Source organism: Mycteria americana, chromosome 5, assembly GCF_035582795.1.
Source record: "Mycteria americana isolate JAX WOST 10 ecotype Jacksonville Zoo and Gardens chromosome 5, USCA_MyAme_1.0, whole genome shotgun sequence".
NCBI lineage: Eukaryota > Metazoa > Chordata > Aves > Ciconiiformes > Ciconiidae > Mycteria > Mycteria americana.
In genome coordinates, this window is record NC_134369.1 from 29,619,709 (window position 1) to 29,639,976 (window position 20,268).

The 20,268-nt window shown below is 36.6% G+C and overlaps 1 protein-coding gene across 1 annotated transcript in view; it reads left to right on the forward strand.

The window, feature by feature from the left end:
- Positions 1-11,417, forward strand: part of MYBPC3 (myosin binding protein C3) — a 65,212-nt gene extending 53,795 nt beyond the window's left edge. Inside the window, exons 29-34 of the mRNA XM_075502615.1 lie at positions 4,322-4,461; positions 5,222-5,381; positions 5,950-6,086; positions 8,371-8,557; positions 9,655-9,697; positions 10,226-11,417. Coding sequence (XP_075358730.1) covers positions 4,322-4,461; positions 5,222-5,381; positions 5,950-6,086; positions 8,371-8,557; positions 9,655-9,665 — 635 coding nt within the window. The 3' untranslated portion in view covers positions 9,666-9,697; positions 10,226-11,417. The remainder of the gene's footprint in view (positions 1-4,321; positions 4,462-5,221; positions 5,382-5,949; positions 6,087-8,370; positions 8,558-9,654; positions 9,698-10,225) is intronic.
- The last annotated feature ends 8,851 nt before the right edge of the window (positions 11,418-20,268 follow it).

Below are 20,268 nucleotides of genomic sequence, written 5' to 3' on the forward strand. Positions count from 1 at the left end.
GCCAAAGTCTCAGTAACTTCCCTTGGGATTTTGTGAGATATATTCTGAGATCTGCCTACTCAGATTTCATCAATGTTCAGTCAGAGCTCTTCTATATCTCCTCATTACAGCTCTATGTAACATTCTTGACAACTGTTTTTATTTCTCTTTCCCCACACTTTCATACTGTCATCCCAAATTTCCTCCAATGTATCAATACAATTTTAGAATATGTATTTTGGCACAAAAATACTATTTAAACATAACTCCTAATGCTTTGGAATTAAAGATATAATGATGACTGTATTCTGCTTAAAGTTTTATAAAATAATGTTGTCAGAATGGATATGCAGTGGTGTCAGCAGCAAACAAGGCATAACAAATTGGAGCAAATATGTCTTAATACCATCAGCTGCTTCTGCTCAAGAGGATGGCTACAGTTCTGCAACAGCAAAATAAGTAAATGGCAGCTAAAACAAAGTAATCCCAAAGGACTCAGATAAAGGGGAGTAGTGCACCCTACACGCCAAGATACTTTTCTAAAACTGGTTAGTGACTCCAGATTCTAGTACATTCCTCTTACAGCAGAGTACCAAGTATCTTCCACCCATTGTTTGGTGCTGTAGAAAGGCATAAAAACACATAACATGTACCATTGTCAAAGAGTTATTTCATATAGAAAATGAATGGCTGAAAAAAAAAAAACCAACCAATCTTGTCACACAGATTAATACATGTCAGAGTTGGAGGACAGGTATTAAACTTTTTACTTCTTGGGCAGCTTGCTCAACTGAAAGGGAATAAATAAATTAAATTTAATTCCTGGCCAAGAAGAGAAAGGGCTTGTAACATATGCAGATACTTCTGCAACCAAGGCATCTACTCTGATTCTTGATTCTGCAACTCTTTCATCAGAACTACCTCTTTTCAATTCTGCCAACAGCACTTTTTGCTCTCCAGATTTTATATTCTCTTGGCAGGAGAGAAATATGGATGATTCAGGCACTCTTTCTATACTACTAGTAATGCTTTAGGTGTTGTAGAATGGCACGCTGAAAAGCCAACCCAGCTTTCAGAGATATAATAAATCAATCGGTGATCTTTTGAGGTGTCTGTTCATCAGCTAACTTCCCTTGGCAAATGTCTACTTGATGAAGGAGTAATGCTTGTAGCTTCAGCCGTTATCTTTTTTGGAGTAAGGCAAGAATGCAGGTAACCAAAAGCTCTGCTGCTATGACGAGTCACCTGTCAGTTCCAAACAGAAGGAAACACTTCTATTACTGCCATCACCTGCCCTTATTGCCAAAACAATTGCTGCGGTTTACTCAATAGACCTACAAAATATGGACTTTTACTATGGAAATACAGTATATTTCAAATACTTATAGAAAGGTCTTAGATAATGAAAATATCTCCAATCTCTGAAAAATACAGTTCTCTCAACTTCTTCCCCCTCTACATGAATCAATGAATGATGCTTTCCATTATGCCTTCTATTGACCAAAACAAACCTCGTTCTATATTTTTAAATTTTTTTAACTGGAATTATTTATTGTTCTCATTTATTATTTGAAAATGTAAATTATCATTTCTTTTTGAAAGAGAATTCACACTTTATCTCTTCTTCCCATTCTATAAAAATCAGTAATATGCAAAAATCCTCAGATGAGCTTGTGCTGAGGGTAGCAGAATATTTCCCCAGAATATAAATCCCCACTCTAACACAGTGTCCTACAGAAGAAAATAATTTGCTACAGGTACATCACTAGGATTAACTTTTTCCATCCTCTATTCAAATTACCAGCTAGAGATGTACTGGTTAGTACTGAGAAAGGAATATTCTACAATTCTACAAAGGAATTTTGAATAGATATTCTTGCAGATTCCATTATCCCATCAAACCACAAAGATCAAGAATATATAAACCCATTTAGCAAATTTATCCATCTCTACCTTTTGTAAGATTGTCCTTTACAAAGCCTTACAAGTATTGAGGCTTTCAGTACACTCTTTTTCTTTATTCCATGTATACCACCATGGGTAGATGAAATAATTTATTAAAAATTAAAAAGGGATTATTTAATACATCATTGAGTTGTTATCACATTAATCTAACAGCAGGTTAAGGCTTAGGGTTTTTTTTCTGTTCTTAATAAAGTCATACTCTGAAATTGTTCCCCCCAAAAATCATATCTATATCTATGTACATAAACTCATACATAAGACTGTCTTAAACATATATATACACACATTCCTGAAGTCTAACTCTTCCAATAGATTACTGAATTAACGAATGACCTGCAATCCCATTGTTTTTCGTTTTGAAGGGAGGTTCCCAGCTAATTGCTTTTAGGTAACTAGGAGCAATAAGGCAAAGGGTTCAAAATCCATCTGCCAGTGAGGCATCCCCAAAAAGTGTTCTTTTTTCTTTCATTGCACTTAAGACTGTATTTTTCTTCCATTTATCAATCTCTTCCTATAGTATTTATACCAACTACCATCACCAAGATCTCCACAGTTTTTGACAAAGCATTGTGTAAGCATCCCTTTAAAACAAAACACAACTGTTGTGTAGATATAACTGTAAGTAAGCACACAGGAAAAATACTTGTAAAGCTAGGCAGATGCTGTGGAGGGTTATAACAGTAGGTAGACTTGAAAATAATTAACAAATTGCTGAACATCACATCTGTCTACTACTAGATTATAATACACTTACTCAGGGTTTGTAGAGCTGTGCCCACTGAGACTGTTGCAGTTTTCATACCCACACAGGTATTTTATGTAGTATCCAAATTCTTCTCTTCAAATCATAATAGGCTAATTGATTTCTGTGTAATGAAGATAAAATCTAGACATATTTCTAGATGTGTTTCTTTTAAGTTGTTATTCAACATAACAACAAATACATTTCCACACCTTCATAAGCAATGTTGTTCATTTGACAACACATTACCATTCCCTACTTCAGAAACAGGGAAGAAAAAGAAAGAAGGTTTTGCCTGAAGTTGGTAGCTGTTGAGAAACACAGAAGATGGCAGCTTTTTCTCTGAGACTTTAGTGTAAGAGAGGAAGGAGGAGGACAATAAGTGGAATGAGAGCAATGCATTCCATATTCCTTATTGAACTTCATGGTGTTCTAGTTGGCAGCATTCTAGTTAGCAATTTGAAGGAGGACAAAAAGGGTTAAAGCTAATTATACAGCAGTCTTTGATTCCAAAGTATGCCAGTGAAAAGACAATTAGCACATGATGCTTTGACATAGAAAGTTGCAGTTCCCCTAATAACAGTCAAAGGCTGGTTTATTACTGGTTTGCATATCTTTCTTTAAGGAATTAAATTACACACAATCTGTAATTACATTCCTTTGTGCTTTGCTCATCTCAAACCTACATCTGTCAGATTCTTACTATTTTCTTCATTTTTCCAGCTTAGCTACAAAAAAGGGAGACAGTTTCCATTGAGCTATCTAGAATGACCCTGAACTATCCTTCACTTAATCACAAGACCATCTACCGAGGCCTAATGATCATCTCCCCAATAGGCCCTGTAACTGTGAGCAACAACCTAGCATACCAAAAAGGGGAACTACCATCTTCAAGTTAAAACAGACAGGAATATTACTTAATAAAACTAATTTAAAAGTTACAGCATTTGACTAAACAACTTCAGTATAAATATGAAGGATCCTTAAAAGAAGGAAAAAAGAAAATTATTCTAATTTTATAATATATATTCTTCTATATATTTCCAGGTATCTTAAGATAGACATAGACTTCTGTACCTCTTTGAGAGTTTGTTCTTTTTCTACTTATTACAGAGAAACACCACTAGTGGGCAAGCTAACAAGCACTGAGGCAACAGGAAAAAGAGGCAGGTATATTCCCAAATGGCCAACCTTCCTTAGCAGAGAGAAATATATACCCAGTTGCCTTTGTTGTTTATATTACTCTCAGTGCACCTAAATGACTGAGAAATTGCACTGAGGTAACAAAGCAAGTAATAAAACTGCAGTAAAAGAGTTAATCACACCCATCCATCCAAACAACACAAACTTCTTATTCCATTTCAAGGAAGAGTTTGTCTGGTTCCTATGTTACTAATTCTACTGTGTTGTCTGTTTCTCAGTAGGTTTCAGGCCTCTCAGAAGAGTATTAAGAGGGTATTTGAAAATTTCCCAACTTTCCTGTTTACAGTTTCAACTTCACATAAATGAAGTGTATTGCTGTGGAACAATTCTAGATTGCTATCAAGTTCTATTTTTTCCCTGCATGAGAGGGAACGACAAATCTCTTAGATCTTGAACCAAAAGCTAAAGTTTTTTTTCATGTCTCCTCTGCAGACAAGCCTGGTCCTCCTCAGAATATAAAGCTTGTAGATGTTTGGGGATTTAATGCAGCCCTGGAGTGGACACCTCCACAAAATGATGGCAATGCACAGATCTTGGGCTACACAGTCCAGAAAGCTGACAAAAAGACAACGGTAAGAAATTGCACTGAGTCAGTGACTTTGTATGGCGTTTAAACTACTACCTGCTCTGGGAACACAGAGACTTGAGGAAAACAGCTGAATTCATGACTCTCAGTTGCGTGTCCAAGATGTTCTATGGCATATCGGAGGCAGTTAAACCTTGAAGAATAGAATCTAAAAAGAACCAAAAGGCTAAGTATAGAACTGTATAAAATGTCCTGTAGAAAATGTAAAAAAAGAGACCTAGCCTGTCCTGTCTCTGGTGGTGACTGGACAGATAGCTCTACTCAGAAGGTGGAATTGTATTTTTTATTTGGAATTATATTTTTCATAAATGCAGGGAAAACCTGAAGGGAAGGGAGGAAGAGTTAGACTTGAACTCAGATGCTGTGCATACTAGGGTATATACTGGGAGAGGTATATATGCCAGTCAAACTGGAAAACATCTTTCTCATGGAAGTCCCCATCATGTTCTGAGGACACATCCTGTATCAGGTTCCCCAGATATGAGTAGGGCAAAAATGTAAAGAGGGGGTTTTTTTTTCCTCAGAATGCAAATATTCGTACACCTATCACACCACCCAGAAAACAAAAGTAAGAAAATAGATTAGCTGATCTTCACAGGCAGCAACATAATATTAATTTCACAGGCTAGTGTTAAACACCTGTCTACCTGTCTTTTCCTTGTAGCAAGAAGGATCTCTCCATACCAAAACTAGCACCATGTCTGACCTCTCAGAGCAACTTTCTAAACAGTTTAGTCTTGTTACAGGAATGGTATACAGTTTTTGATCACTATCGTCGCACAAACTGTGTAGTGTCAGACCTGATTATGGGAAACGAGTATTTCTTTCGAGTCTTCAGTGAAAATTTGTGTGGATTGAGTGAAACTGCTGCAACCACCAAAAATCCTGCCTATATCCAAAAAACAGGTAACATATTCTTCAAAACAAAGATCACAAAAGCTGCTAAGTACCAGAATTAAAACATTGGTAAATGGAAAATACAGTATTACTAGATGCACCACTAAAGATATTTTCATTCCTTATTAACTAGCACTTATAAAGTATTTTAGCATCAAGAGCCCTTATCTAGGCAGATCTCCTGTGCTAACACAAACATCTGTTCAAAAATATTTAATCATACAGTCTTCCTAAACTATATTATTTTAAGAAAATAATACAACTGGGGGGTTATTTTTACATTCTGGGGTTAAAAGTTTAAGATGTCTGTGGTGAAGACTTCCCCTGCAGACATATGGCTTTCATATTTTTAACAGAAGCTGAAAACCCATGATTGCCAGTACCTTTTACTTTAACTAAAGCATTAAACATGAGATGTGCTTCAGAGTAAAGTGAATTTAAAGATTTGTTATATCATAAATGCCATAGCTTTGAAGCTTCTCTAAATGATACAGGCAAATTAAATGAAAAATAGATTGTACACAAGTCAACAGAATTGAAAACACAGTTCTTACTATTTTGTTTCTCTGAATTGCAGGCACCGCTTACAAGCCACCTAGTTACAAAGAACACGACTTCTCCGAACCTCCTAAATTCACTCACCCTTTAGTAAACCGTTCTGTGATTGCAGGATACAACACCACACTCAGCTGTGCTGTAAGAGGAATCCCGAAGGTACAGATTACATCAACTGTCATTGACACTGTTGCAACAAGCCAAGAGGCTGCCTTAGGATTCATGCCAGTTCAGTGTGACTGGAGTGTAACATGCCTATACTAAGAAAAAGTAAAGGTCACCCAATTATCTCCCACCTCACTCATAATTGATGCTTAACCAGAATGCATGGTGCAAGCGGTTGTGTGGTTGCGCACAGAACCAGTGAGGCAATACAGTAAAGGAGACAGGAAAGGACAGTCATTGCTTATAGTAACACCATGCCATTGAAAATGTACCAAGTGTACATAAAATCTACTCACTGAAGAAGGTAAACAACAACGAGTATCTTCTCACAATGTATATTTTATTCTCCTCAGTCTTTCAAGAAAACAGCAGCTAATGTAATATACTGTTCTATTAACCTAAATGATACATAGGAACACCAGTTTTTCTGTTATGTTAATATATCCACATAACTTTGAGAGTCTGAGTTATTTTGCAGAATTAACTAGAATAAGACCTGCTGTCGTGTGAACTTTTTGGGCTTTTTTTTTTTTTAATCTCGGAATACTTTCTCAGTCTAAATATATTTGTTGAAGTCTTTTCAAAGAGTGCAAAAAGATGAACATTTTTGTTAGAGTCAGGAACAAGCAGTAAAAACTGTATCAGCTAGGAGCTAAATTTAGGATCTCAAAAAAGGGAAATAGGCCTTTTGCCTGCAGTGAAGGAATTTACCATATTATGACATAATCTTGTCATAAATTTAAATTAGTACAATCACAAAAAATGCAGTACCCTTTTCCCTTCCCCTTCTGGCTGCTTATTTCCAGCTCCTCTCCATTCCTTATGCCTGTGCAAGGATCTGATAGCTACAGAGCAAAACATGGAAGATACCCACTCAAAATTCAAATTAATTAAAAAAAAAAAAAAAAGTCTTAATGCAATCATTTGCTGCAGTTCACTGGATGAAGAAGGAGCTCCAGACAAAACTCAACTATAAAAAGGAAGCATACCCACGCAAATAGCTGCAAAAGAACAAGAATATTATAGAAGAAATACCAGCAACTGCAGGCAAAATCCATCCTCCAGTAGCTGCCTCAGTTTAGATTCATCATGAAATGACAGTGTTAGTAATGATATTCCCTCTCGGTTAACTAACCTTTTTGTGCATCTCTATGCACTTCATTCAGTTTCCACAGTTTTAAGAAGATTCACCTCAGATATGATCTGTAGAGCAAGAAAAAGTTACCACTTCAAGCAGAGTCAATATTCATATCCTGGTAGCAGTGTTGAAATAAAAGACATATACCCAGAAAGATAAAGAGGCTATAGAAAAAGAAGCAAAAAATTTTGAGGCAGGAAAAAATACAGCTGATATCTTTAAAGAAAATTAAACATGGCAACTGGGATGCACTGAACTGTATATCCCAGGCCAAAGACACAAGTGAATCAGTAGATTTGAATGCACTCTATATAACAGTATAGTAGTTTGTTTGTTTTTTTTTATAGCTGAAGAAACAGAAGATGTTCATTCTGAAAGTAAAACAGATGAATACAGACCTTGGTCTTCTACTCTTTAAAGCCTATTTCTTCACTATACGTACTAATGAGCTTGAAATAAACAAAAGTAGTTTGCTTTACATCAGATTTTTCATTTTCAAAATTTCATTTATAAAAATTGAAGGCACGTTTTCAGGTACTGGAAACAAAACACAATGGCTTGAATTTGTACAAAGCCAACCACTTAATTGCTCAGCTGAAGCCAACAGGAACTTTATTTTGAAATTCCTGAAGTTGCTAAAGATACGCTAAATGGTTTTGAAAATCCTTTCCCAGACCAAACCTTGGCATCCCAAGTTGGCCACCCAACATTCACGGATCTTTACGACTCTTCTGCTCTAATAATCTGTGCAGTTTAAGTGTGCCTTCTGTGCCTGTGCCCCTTCTGTAAGACACGTGAAGCATTCAAATATGTTTTAATAAGCACAATTAAATAACTCCTGAAGGAATGAACCTGTAGCCCATTTGTAGTGTTTTTTAAAAATTGCAATAAAATAGGGTATAGACCTACGTTCTCTACATGCTATTTGAGAGTTAAAGAAAATACTGAACATTTAAATTACTAGTTTCATGAGTTTGTACTGAATGAGGAGACGTTCCTTGAAAAATTATTAACACTGCTGTTTAATATATAGCCCTCAAAATGTATAAACCTTTGATGGCTAAATTAAAGCTGTAAGATCAGCTTAAGTCTTCCATTTTTCTATCTTCTATTTTAAAATTCTTCTCTTGTGTTCTTCAGCCAAAGATTTTCTGGTACAAAAATAAAATGGATCTCTCTGGGGATGCCAAATACCGCATGTTCAGTAAACAGGGCGTGTTGACCCTGGAAATCCGGAAACCCACTCCATTTGACAGTGGCTGTTATACCTGTAAAGCTGTTAATCAGTGTGGTGAAGCTGAAATAGAGTGCAGACTGGACGTCAGAGGTAATCAGATTAATCTGATGGATAACACTAATACTGCAATACAGAAAGAGTAACAGATAGCTAACAAAAAAATAATTTAAAAAAAAAAATCATAGTTTCCCTTTATCTAACCCTGACTTCTTTGGTGGTATATACAAAGTTTGTTAATTAGACACGGCAAGATTGTGTTTCTCGTTCTAAACTGTTACGACAGAATTAAGTTACTTGCTGGGTAATACAGGTCTGAAGGTGTACAATTATTACACTTCTGACTTAATATTTCTAGAGAAGATATTTAGCACTGGAATGGAGGTCTATCTACAAACACTGCAGTGTGGATAATTATCCTTTGTGCCATACTCTGTAATTGAAAGTTTTAAATTAAGTCATTAGCCATTAGACATACGTAAAAGGTAGTGCATGCTACATCACAAACATTTTTAAAACAATGATGATTTATTTTGTTTGTCAAACGGGCCAGGAATAAAAAAGTCACGTTTACAACACAGTAAGAAATATTGACTAAATATTTTTGGTAAAGCTGCTACTAACCCATCTATCTATCAATACGAACCCATATAGCACCACTTTAAATGCTCGTCAAAACCAGAAAAAGCTGTGAAAGCAACCTGTATAACAGCCATTGACAGAGAGCCGTCTTCAGCACAGCAAGCCTGAAGGTATTTCTAATACAGCACAGAGTTTGATATTTTACTCAGTGCTAAGTCAGGGATGTGTACACAGTACACCTTGCAGTGCTGGGCACCAATATTCTCATTTGGCAGCAAGCAGTATAACTGCATTAGTACAATGATGAACTCGGGCCAAGAACTCTGAGGTGTCTAGCTAATCTATGCAGCAGCTCATAAGACACCTTCAGTTCAACAGCTAGCTCAAATATTTCTGTTCAGTGCTATACTGTACAGTGTAGGCATGGCTCAAAGCTTAATATTATAATCTTCTGAAGCTTGCTTTAGGAACATAAAACCTCCTTGGAATCATCAGATAAAAGCAACTACTATAAAGCTTCCATATTTCACCTTCAGCACCAAGTCTCAATTTAAAATTAGCATCTTTTAATGTCTGTTAATATCTTAATTTTCTTTTTTATTCTCCAGCACCTCAGTAGAACTCTGAATCTCAATTCATCTGCAAGTCAAGGTATGAATCAAAATAATTCAGCTGGATAAAGGCGCAATGGCTGTTTGGTTAGATATAAGATTAAACAGTCATTAGATAGTCATGTTAGAGACTTTATGGAATTTTTATAACTTTGGCAGGGGGGGATGTGCACTTGTTTTGATTTCTGTTTGTTTTTTCAATAATCATAGTAAGATCACATTCCTGCAAGGTAATTTATTTGGTTTATTTTAAAGTCAGGGTTTCATGAGTCTCAACCTTTATATGCTGTGCCAGTGTAAAAAGTCTGTAAGGATAATAGAATATTTTATTGACTTTTTTTTCTTAACTCACTACAAGCACTCCCTCTAGGAGACTGTTATTTATTAATACAGAGCTAACTAGTATCAATAATCTGTGTACATCACTTTAACCAAGAAAGCAGAGTTAAAATTACAATGCATCTAGAAGTGTAATGTACGTTTTAGACTTTTTAAAAATGAAATAGTTATAATAAACAATCGGGTAATGTATCTGACAATAAATCCTTCTCCCCATTCTCTGTCTCAGCCTTGGAATGGAACTTTAAAAGAAGAAAATTGAAGAAATTAAAGGATAATTTCAGTTTCATTTAGGAGTCCTGCTCATGTTAAAAGTCATTTAATATATGTGTACTAGGAGGCGGCAGTGTCTTGTAGTGTCCTGCTTACTCAGCATACTTTCAGATAATGTTTCCTCTCTGCATATATCTGTTTTAGTTACATTGCCCCTCTCTCCATGTCTCCATTGCCCCAAAGAAATTCAGGGAAATCAAGATAAAACCTTTCCCCCATTACATACATATGTCTGAAAAAAACAATTGTTACAATTATGTGCAAACTCAGTCCATTCCTAATATCTGAAACAAACAAATTCCTCACTTCTACAGTTCTCTCCATTTTCTCTTCTCAGAATTCTGACATTCTTCACAAGAAACAAGTAGCTCAGAATAATGAAACACTAACAAATTATTTGTAATAGTTAATCACCTTTCATTATACTGATCTCTGCACAATAGAAAGTGACTTTCATTCCTACTGCTTTTATTGTCAGTGCTTGAAATATCCACTTCTGTGCTCTTGAGCAGATCTTTGCAGAACCACATCTGAAAGACACCATTTGGGAATCTCTGGCTAAAGCTACCGTTCTGCTTTATATAGAAAATAGTTTCTTTGACAATTACACACTACTAGCTTTTAAAAAGACACTAGCATAGAATTCCAGTTATTAGATGTTTCTGCAACCAATCATAGACATCATACTAATCTACAGAAATAATGTACACCAGATGAAACAGTGAAAGATGTAGCAAGAAAGATTATTTATATGTAAATAAAAAATTTCAAAACAAAAAGCTTGTGATGAATACAATGAACTTACTGTCATAAAACATTACTGAAAGCTTTTGAAAGTCTATGAATGGTACGTATGTATTTTTGCAGATAACTTTGTCTAATCAAATGACACAATAGCATTTCTGGCTTCTTACCTACTAGTTTGAATAGTATTTGGGGTGGAGTTTTTTTGGACCTGCAGTAGTTGTTAGTAGTTTCTGGCTGGAAAGTACTTTTTCATGATCACAGCACAAGAGAAGGTGGGAAGATTAAATCAATCCAGGAAGCATTGCCTTTTGGAAGAATCAGCACAAAGGAACTGAAGTAATACTAGTCCCCTGCCTCCAACACATCAGTTACGATGGGAAAGCGTGTCTGACACAGCAAGTTAGTTGTACTAAACAAGCAAATATGTCTTCATAATAAAAACACTGATGATAATGAGATGTGTATTTTGATTATTTTATTACGCTATCAGAACAAAGAAGGGTACTCCTCTAAAACCAACATCAACTTATCCAAGGTTAATATTTGTCTGTTGCACATTTTTTTATTATTCAACAAATAAATAAAAGCCAATGGAAGATATGCAAACAAGTTTACATTGTTTGTACTTTTGTTTTATAAGCAACACTATTATTTAAAAAATAAGGCACATACCACACATAAAAGTCAGGGACGTTCTATATTATAAAGAACCTACGAGCAGAATGCAGTGGACTGAGAGGATCATCCCAACATCTGTGGGACAATGTCTATTGAAAAGCAGAGACTGAATTGCAAGAGCTAAGATTACAAAGGACAGTTAAGGAGAGTTAGGTGCTATACCAAATACATTCTATTACCAGAAAGGTGTTTCATGAAGAGAGTAGACTTTCATGCTGTCAGAGGGTACAATACTGAAAGAGTACAAAAATAAATTAAGAGTCACTAAGAAAATGGCATTTTCTGCTCAATTCTTAGTTATTCAACATGAGTACAATGTTTTGGGGAAGAGCAGTGCTTTCACAAGTGAACATTTATTTCACCTCTCAGCTGTGAAAAACAGTATACTGCAAACTGATGCTTTCACTAGATGTTAGTCAATCATTTTTTCATGAAATTTCATTGTTTAAATGGTCTTCAGGTATGAAATTCTACCATATATATATATATATATATATATTTGCAGTGCTCACAAATTTACTTTCTACTGTTTTGAAGTCCTAACACTAATGACAATCAAACAAACGCCTCCTCAAAAAAACTGGCCAAGGTAGTACTTCTGGAAGTATTTCATACAGGGTAGCGCCAAATAGTTAGAATCTAATTCTATAGAGCCTTCTAAGACAATGCTGTGCTTCTACAAAAAAACACAAGGTAGTTTTAACTTCCAAAATTTCCAATGACAAGGAGTGAACCAAATCCAAACCTGAATAGTTACAAAAAAGAAGCACACTCTAGTTAGGTTTCTAAAAATTATTCCTAAAAATGTGAATTCTGAAAGTTCAAAATGCTAACTGCTCCTCACACACTGAAAAGAGGAAAAGGGAGAAGGTACATCTGCAAGATCTGAACTTTCTGTGATTAGTCCTAGAAGGGTCTTTAGAAAATTGTAGGTGTTTATTGATGTTTTGCAAGCATATAGTATTGTCATTCATCTGTTCCATGGTTGATATTGATCTTGAATGTATAGTTCAGTAATTGTCCATTAATTCCATGTTGTTAATAAATAAATAAATAAATAAATTACTTTCATCCCAATCTGATTACGACTACATAAACTGAGCAGTTTCTCCCAAACCTAGCTGGCTAAGAACAACAAAGTATCTCACAATTTTTCCCCATCACACCTGAAAGACTACTTGATAAAAGATGGTTTTAACTATCTTTTCCTGTGTGGGATCTCCTCTGATGCAAAAATCAGATGGACTTATCTCTAAATGTCATGGCAAACATTCTTACCTTGTAGTTGTTAATTACTGTTAGAAAGAAGTGTGCAAAGAGTAAAAAAAGTATTAACGTAGGCCATAAAGTTAAAAAAAATTCTTATCTACTAGCATTCTCTAGTATATTAAGTATCTTTCACAGCTGACAGCAACTACTATCAAAAACAACAGTCCTACTAAAGTCATTCAGGAGTTTTTCTGAGACAAAAAAACTCTGTTATTGCTCAAGTAAAAGATCCTTCCATGTGAAAAGTATATGTAACTTAGACAAACACAACCTCTTCAGGTCTATTATTTCTATCCAGTTGGATGTGAAACTGACTTTAATTTTTGACGCTACCACAATTTCAATTTAAAGCCCATCAATTCTACCTGCTTGCTGCTGGTTGAGTGTACATGCCAGGAATGGAGATACTTAGACGCTTTGAATTACCGTACATAAGACTTAGCTGAAGTGTAGGGATGTTGCAAAGCATTACTAAAGACATAATATCACGCAGCACAGAAATAGTCAGGCTGGCCCAGTGCTTCACTTGAGCTAAGATACCACTTACAAGAAACATCAACTAACCCAAAAACATTAAGACAACAAATAACACTTTCAGTACTCCTACTAGCTCAGTTGCCTTAGTGTGGCATCGCCTGCTAGCCAAATAAACCCTCAACGGACACTTCAGCCCAGGATAACACACATTTCACACCACAGCACCAATTCTTTTGTGTTTCATCCTGTATTTCAGCACTATTGTGTGAATATAAGTAAACAATGCTTACTTGCTCCCGGCAATAGGCAGGTTCACTTAATACTCTTTATAAAAGCCACAAGATGGAATTAAACTGTCAAATGCAAGCAAACCTTACCAGAATTCCTCACTTCTTTTAGTTACTTGAGATTGCCTTAGTGCTCAAATCCTGACCATTATTCTATGAGCAAAAAATAATAGCAAAATGAGTTAATGGTTGACCAATACTTCATAAAATAACAATTAAAAAGTGTATGAAACCCAGGAGAAAAAAATCCAAAAGCCAAAGCATAATATACATTAAGAAAACCATCTTTATATTTGAATGTAATTCTAAAATTGAATAAACTTCTCAAAGATGAAAGATTAGCTCCTTCAAGCCTGTATCAACTATTTTCTTACTTACTAATCTGATTTTGAAGCATTGCCCAAATCTTACTTAAAAGGCACAAAATTGAGCTTCTCTTCAGGGTATTCAGAGACTGAACTTCAGAGCAGTGATAGGGGGAGAGGGGGGGATTGCTTTAAATGCCAACACCTGAATTTTGGGTAGCGGCTGTAGCAGGATTTGAGGAGGATTTAAAATCCACCCCCCTTCAGGGCCACAGGTGGGAGCTGATTAGGGTACCGCAGCACTATCAGCCAGCCAGCTGGCACAGCACCCCCACCCCGCGCGGCAGCCTCCCCGCTCCCGGGGCTGCCTGGTTTTGCCTCCGTCAAAGCCCAGGGATGCGCACGTAGAGGTGTAACGGGGTAGTTCCCGGAGCCCGTTACCAGCGGGGCCGGGGCCGGGGCCAGGGCCGGAACCTTGACATGAGGACACAGCCGGCGGTACGCGATGGCGGCGCCCCGCCACAGCGCTTCCCGCCCGAGGGGGACACGGCGGCCGCGCGCCAGCCCCGCAGCCGTTGGGGCGTTGCAAACGGCCGGCTCGCGCCGCGGCACCACCTCCCCTCAGCGACGGCAGCTCTTGGTCTGAGAGGTTATTGTCCAGGTCTGTAAAGCCTGAAGAAAATAACTTCAAATTGTGGTGTGAGCGTAGAGGATTAAGGTAAAGCGTGCTGGATTTCATCCTCTTCCTCTTCCAGTTTTAACGCAGCGGGCATATACAGAAGCTGTCAAAGGCTGTGTGTGAATTAACTGATGGTCCCCCACGGAGATAATGAATTCTTCCTATTAACAAATAAGAAGTGGATCGGTTGGAGCTAAAGAAGGGAGCAAGACATATGTCCACACTGAGGTCATGACAGTGACTGCATTTGGTGGAGCTTCTCAGGTTGCAGTCTATTTTATGTTTTGCTATCATAAATGCATGACTGCTAATTTAAAACTAGTAGGCATATATCCCTGGTAATGGCTGCAGAATAAACATGCTCATTGTTTCTTTCCTGAACGTTAGATTTCTGACTGGTTAATACAAATGCATATAGTATTTAATCCACAAGCCACTGTAAGTCCAGGTATATGCTTTAGTACTAAAGCTATTCTTGTAGAAAGGGTGCCAATTACTAAATCTATTTTTAGAATATTCTCAGTGCAGGTGGACCCTTGTGTGACCATGGAAGGGTAACCTGTGTAATAAGAAGCTATGTTTCCATCAATGTCAGTATGTTGTTCCAGATTAGGTACTGATGCATTTTATTTAGATATTCAAGTTAGGATTAACTACACCAATCAATACTCATTGTTGTAACTGAAGGTGCACTAGCATAGTTATGCTGATACAAATATCCTAAAATGAAAAAGTGCTATTTTTCACACATTCATATGTTTGCTAAAAAATCATTGTTTGGAAGATCATGCTAATGTTAGGCAGAAATCAAAGTAACACAAAAAAAACTACTTGCATTCAGTAACATGTTTAGAAAATTCTTGCTTTCCTTAGTAGCTTGTAAACTCTAAATATTGTCCTTGATGGATTGTTTCAGTTTAGATGATCACTTCAGTCAGTGCATGACCTGATTTTCGCACAAGCTGATGATCTGTGCCCCTGCTTTGCTGCTTAAGTGACAATACTTAAGTGATACAGTGGGGTGAAATGCAAATTAAACAGATTGAGCTCAAATTGTCCCAACAGAATGTTTAAAATGGTATAAAGTGCCTTACCTGTCATGAGTTTATCTTCCTGTTCCCTCTACAAGAGGGAAGTTATCTTTATTGACTTTTTCAGATTTGTCTAAGCTTATTATATAAAATAATATACAAAAATTAAATTCTACTTGTTGGAAATTACAGTGAGGGGTCAAGAGGTTCCTATATATTATTGTAACAAAGCTTTTCAATGCAGGGCAAGACAGATACTTAAGATAGCTTCAGCACACCTCACCTGCAGGTTTCATTCCTTCTAAGAAAGGATTATCCTGCTAGCTATTCCAAGGGAGATCTACAGTTGCGTAGAACGAATAAAAACACGAGAAAATACTACTTGATAGCATTTTTTTCTTAATTTAATCATACAATGGCCATTCAAATGAGAGCAGCAAGGGAAAAGATGTTTCTGGAAATCAGAAAAGTAATTTATGTTGCTTTTATCACAGAATTTCTTTGAAATAAAATCTTTATATGTGTTTAGGAGAGAGGTTTGCCACTAACATATCATCTTGGAGCAGGTTTAGAAATACAAGCCATTCTTGTCTCCTTACGAATGAATTTTGTAAGAACAGTCTGCTGAGGTTAAAAATAGCCCCACTGATACCTTTCAAGTGCTTCCCAACCACAGAACTCTATTTTAGGGAAACAAAAGCTGTCAGTGAGATATCCTTTACTTGTCTTTGGGCAGGGTCCACACAACACATCCTAAAACAGGTTGAACTGGTGAAACTTTAAAAGAAACAGATAAGAACAGCTTCATTTATTAGGTCCTGATATGGAAAAAATAGCCTAGCATCTGCTTTCTGTGCCAGACAGAAATGTTGACAACAAGCAGCCCTAAAACCACAGATAACTGCCATAGCTATATACACATTTCAGTCATAATTCTGTATTAGGATAGCTTTACAGAAGACATATAATTAAAAAAAACAACTAATCCAATATATAAAAAATATCAGTGGATATGAAAATATACGGAAATTGATATAAGGTGGAAAAAATAAGTGGTAAGCATGCCTCCTTTTTCTTCTTCACCATGGATAATAATCTGAACTTGATTCTATATTCATGATGGTTTATTTAACAAACATAAAGAATATCATACATAATTTTCATTGTTTTGCTTCTAAGTATAAATTGTGGGACCCAAATATATGAACCCATAATGTGGATGAAAGTAATTTAACCTTCAGTAAGGTTGCATTTGCTTGGTGTCTGTCATAATACTAACAATTGCCCCAGTAATCCAGCTCTACTCCAGGAAAGTATGATGACGAAAAGACTAATTACTAATATAACTCTCAAATACAGTTTTGTTGTTTACTGCTAGTTTTCATATACCAAACCCAGAAAAAAATGGCTGAAAATCCAAGCTTTTCTTCTGCTTTGTAGGTCAGTTCATGTACATGGTGCCTTAAAAAAAAACAAGTACAGTACATTTTGATCATTTGAAAGTCCTCAAAAATTTCTACCTGGAAACAGGACTTGTTCTTTGTCACTGGTATAAGGGGGCTAACAGTACTACGTATTTACAGAGCATGATATTTCCTCTTATACTTTTTTGTTTCCTACAGCACTAAAAAACTTTAACAGTTTAGATAATTTGTTAGGTTACAAGTCTGTTTTAGACAAATTTATTTATTTTTAATATCAGATTAAATGGTTGAGCCATTTCTAACAAGGAGTGTAGGGAAGAGCTGCTGCTGGGAGCTATCACAGAACAGCAGAACTAAGACTGGAAATCTTTTCTGTTCCCGCTATAGTACTCTTCAGCACTCCACCAAAAATAATTTGATTTAAATGCAAAGGGAGTAAGAGTGGAATGAGGCTGAGAGATAAAAGAAGATGACAGAGAGCTTGGTAAGAACAGGAGACAGGAAGATGATTATGACTGGAAGCTGGAAGGGGGCAGAGACTGGTTGAGCGTAGGTCTGACCATAGCTCCCCAATAGGAGACTGAAGAAGAGCATAAGTCTGAACTCTTTGGGCAAAGAGGCTGGAAGATGATGATGGTCAGAGAGGCGAGAAGAATATATGAAAAACTGCTAAGGGAAACAGATGGAGACATCTGATGAGAAATTGAGGTGCAGAACTGAGCCCGACTGGCTGAAGAGAGTGTAGACCAAGAAACTGAGGAAATGGTGAGGAATCCAAGCAGGGAGACAGATAAAAAGGGAAGAAGAGAGCACTTCGATACCCAGACACTGTGGATAGACTGGCACTCACTGGAGTTAGTAAGAGAAACTGAAAAGGCAAAAAAGAGCGGAAGGAATGGAAATACAGAACTAGAGTTTTCGTATACTTGAAGGAAGCAACTGTTTAGAGTTTTACTGGTGTTTTTCCTGCCACCGTTTGTTCCTTTTTATGTACAGCTATTTTGGGAGAAGGGGATTTCTATTTCTATGTAGGTTCCTAAACCACGTTTATCACTATAGTAACTGTTGCAAATAGAAGCAGGACTGTTTGCCCTTGGCTGTTGCATATATGATTCTTTTTGGACTGATGCTTTAAAACAACATTAGTCAATGCTAGAACTACTATGCTGCACAAGTTTCAAAACACTGTACACAAGTAAACAGAAAATTAACTTGTAACTTAGAATTATACTAAGAACATATAAACAGAAAATTAACTTATGGTTTTACTAACCTTGGTATAAATGTTGAGCTGATTTTTATCATATCTGAGCACAGAATCTGCTTGAAAGAGGTCCTCTCTAGGTCTGGTTTGTACTCAACTGCACTCAAACCTCATCTGTCACCTCATCTGTCACCAACATCAAGCTTTTAAACCTTCAGAGACAGTGCTGGAAAGAGGGGTCACATACCCACTGTTATTTAAAGCATCATCACATCTACTATTTTAGTGAAATAGCCACCCAGGGAACGGCTGTAGGAACTCAAAGCTGTTGCTCACACTGAACATCTTACAAGAACATTACAGAGTAGGGCTGTACGTGAAGCCATTGCTGCGAGCAGAAGCAAAGTAATACCACTCAGCTGTTTGGAAATGTCTTGCTGTCATGAGAAGCAGACGCCTCTGGCTGAATTGCGACTTCTGGAAGAGCAAGAGGCTCTTTGGTATTGCCTTTTGTTTGGCAAGGTCCTTTGCACAAAGGTTCTGCTTCTTGGTCCTAATTCCCACTTCTTTAGGAGCTAGATGTTGTCTTTCACCAAAACCTGGCTTGTCTAAGAGCAGTGCCTTGGAGTTCCTACATACCACTGGAGCCAGAGTTGAGCAGAAGCCATTTTTCTCACAGAAGGAAGATCTCACCTCAGAGGCAACGTCTTCTGACTTTCATCCATTTGGCAACCAAGGGGAACTGGGATGTAAATATTGCTCTTTGTGAGAAGCTTAGCTTCTATTTTCTGTTTAGTTCTGAATTCAGTGGTAACAGGAGCCTATGCCTGACACAGGGGCAAGCAACTGGTTTGTTCCCATTCTAGGCAACTTCTTCCTTATTAACATTACACTCAGTGGGAACCAAAAGCCCTCCTCTGGCATAACCAGCATGATTCTAGAAGTATCTTCAATATCTTTGCAACATAAAGGTTCCTAAGAAGGCTTAGAACCATAGCCACATTTTCCCATCCACTTTGATCACTATGATAGAACTTTAGTTGGAATCAAAATTCATGATTTACATTTATTAGCAATTTAGGTTTTGAATGCCCAGATGAACGTTTTATCTTACAAACTCTGCTATCCTGGAAGTGTCTAAGTAGGAGGGTAGAGATTATCTGAAGCTAGTAATCAGGGTGTAGGAAATGTTTACACTGTTTTCTTAAAGTAATGAACTCTTTCCTTCAACAGACATCTTCAAAGTTTTTTCCAGAGATATCTTTAATAAATATCACTTAATAAGTACCATTGTTGTGACACTTACTGATGTTAAAACCTTTAACCTTTAAAATGTGGACCCACTCATACTAGAAACTGACACTGCATTCACAAACAAAACAAGGAAGGGCTTTTTTTTTTTTTTTTTTTTTTTTTTTTGGAACATCACAATGAAGATCTGTGATCCAGAAGACAGATAAATTAGTAACCTTGGTTCCACTTTGAAAACTGCCAGGAAGACTAGTCACAAACCCCAGTGTTTGCAGAGAACACTTAATGGTCATTTTGAAAACCAACTTCCACAAACAAGGCATTGTAGCAGAAAAAGAAACTTGTTCAGGATAAGCAAATACCTTAAGTCTTAAGGCAAGTTCATGAATCTTTGTCACATTTGTTTAAGTGCCTTGGAAATATCACAAGTGTTAAAATAAAAAGGTTGTCATCTTGAAATACTTAAAAACTAAGACACAGGCTCCTCCTAGTGGTAAAACCGGAAGGATTATTCATTTTGTTCTAAGAATCTTCTAGCACTATTTATTATTACCAATTATTCTCAGTTAGTCTTCCATTTGGAACGTTTAAAAGCTTCTAAGTTCTTACTGCTGCTAAGGAATTCTTACCTAAAGATCAAAATAAGT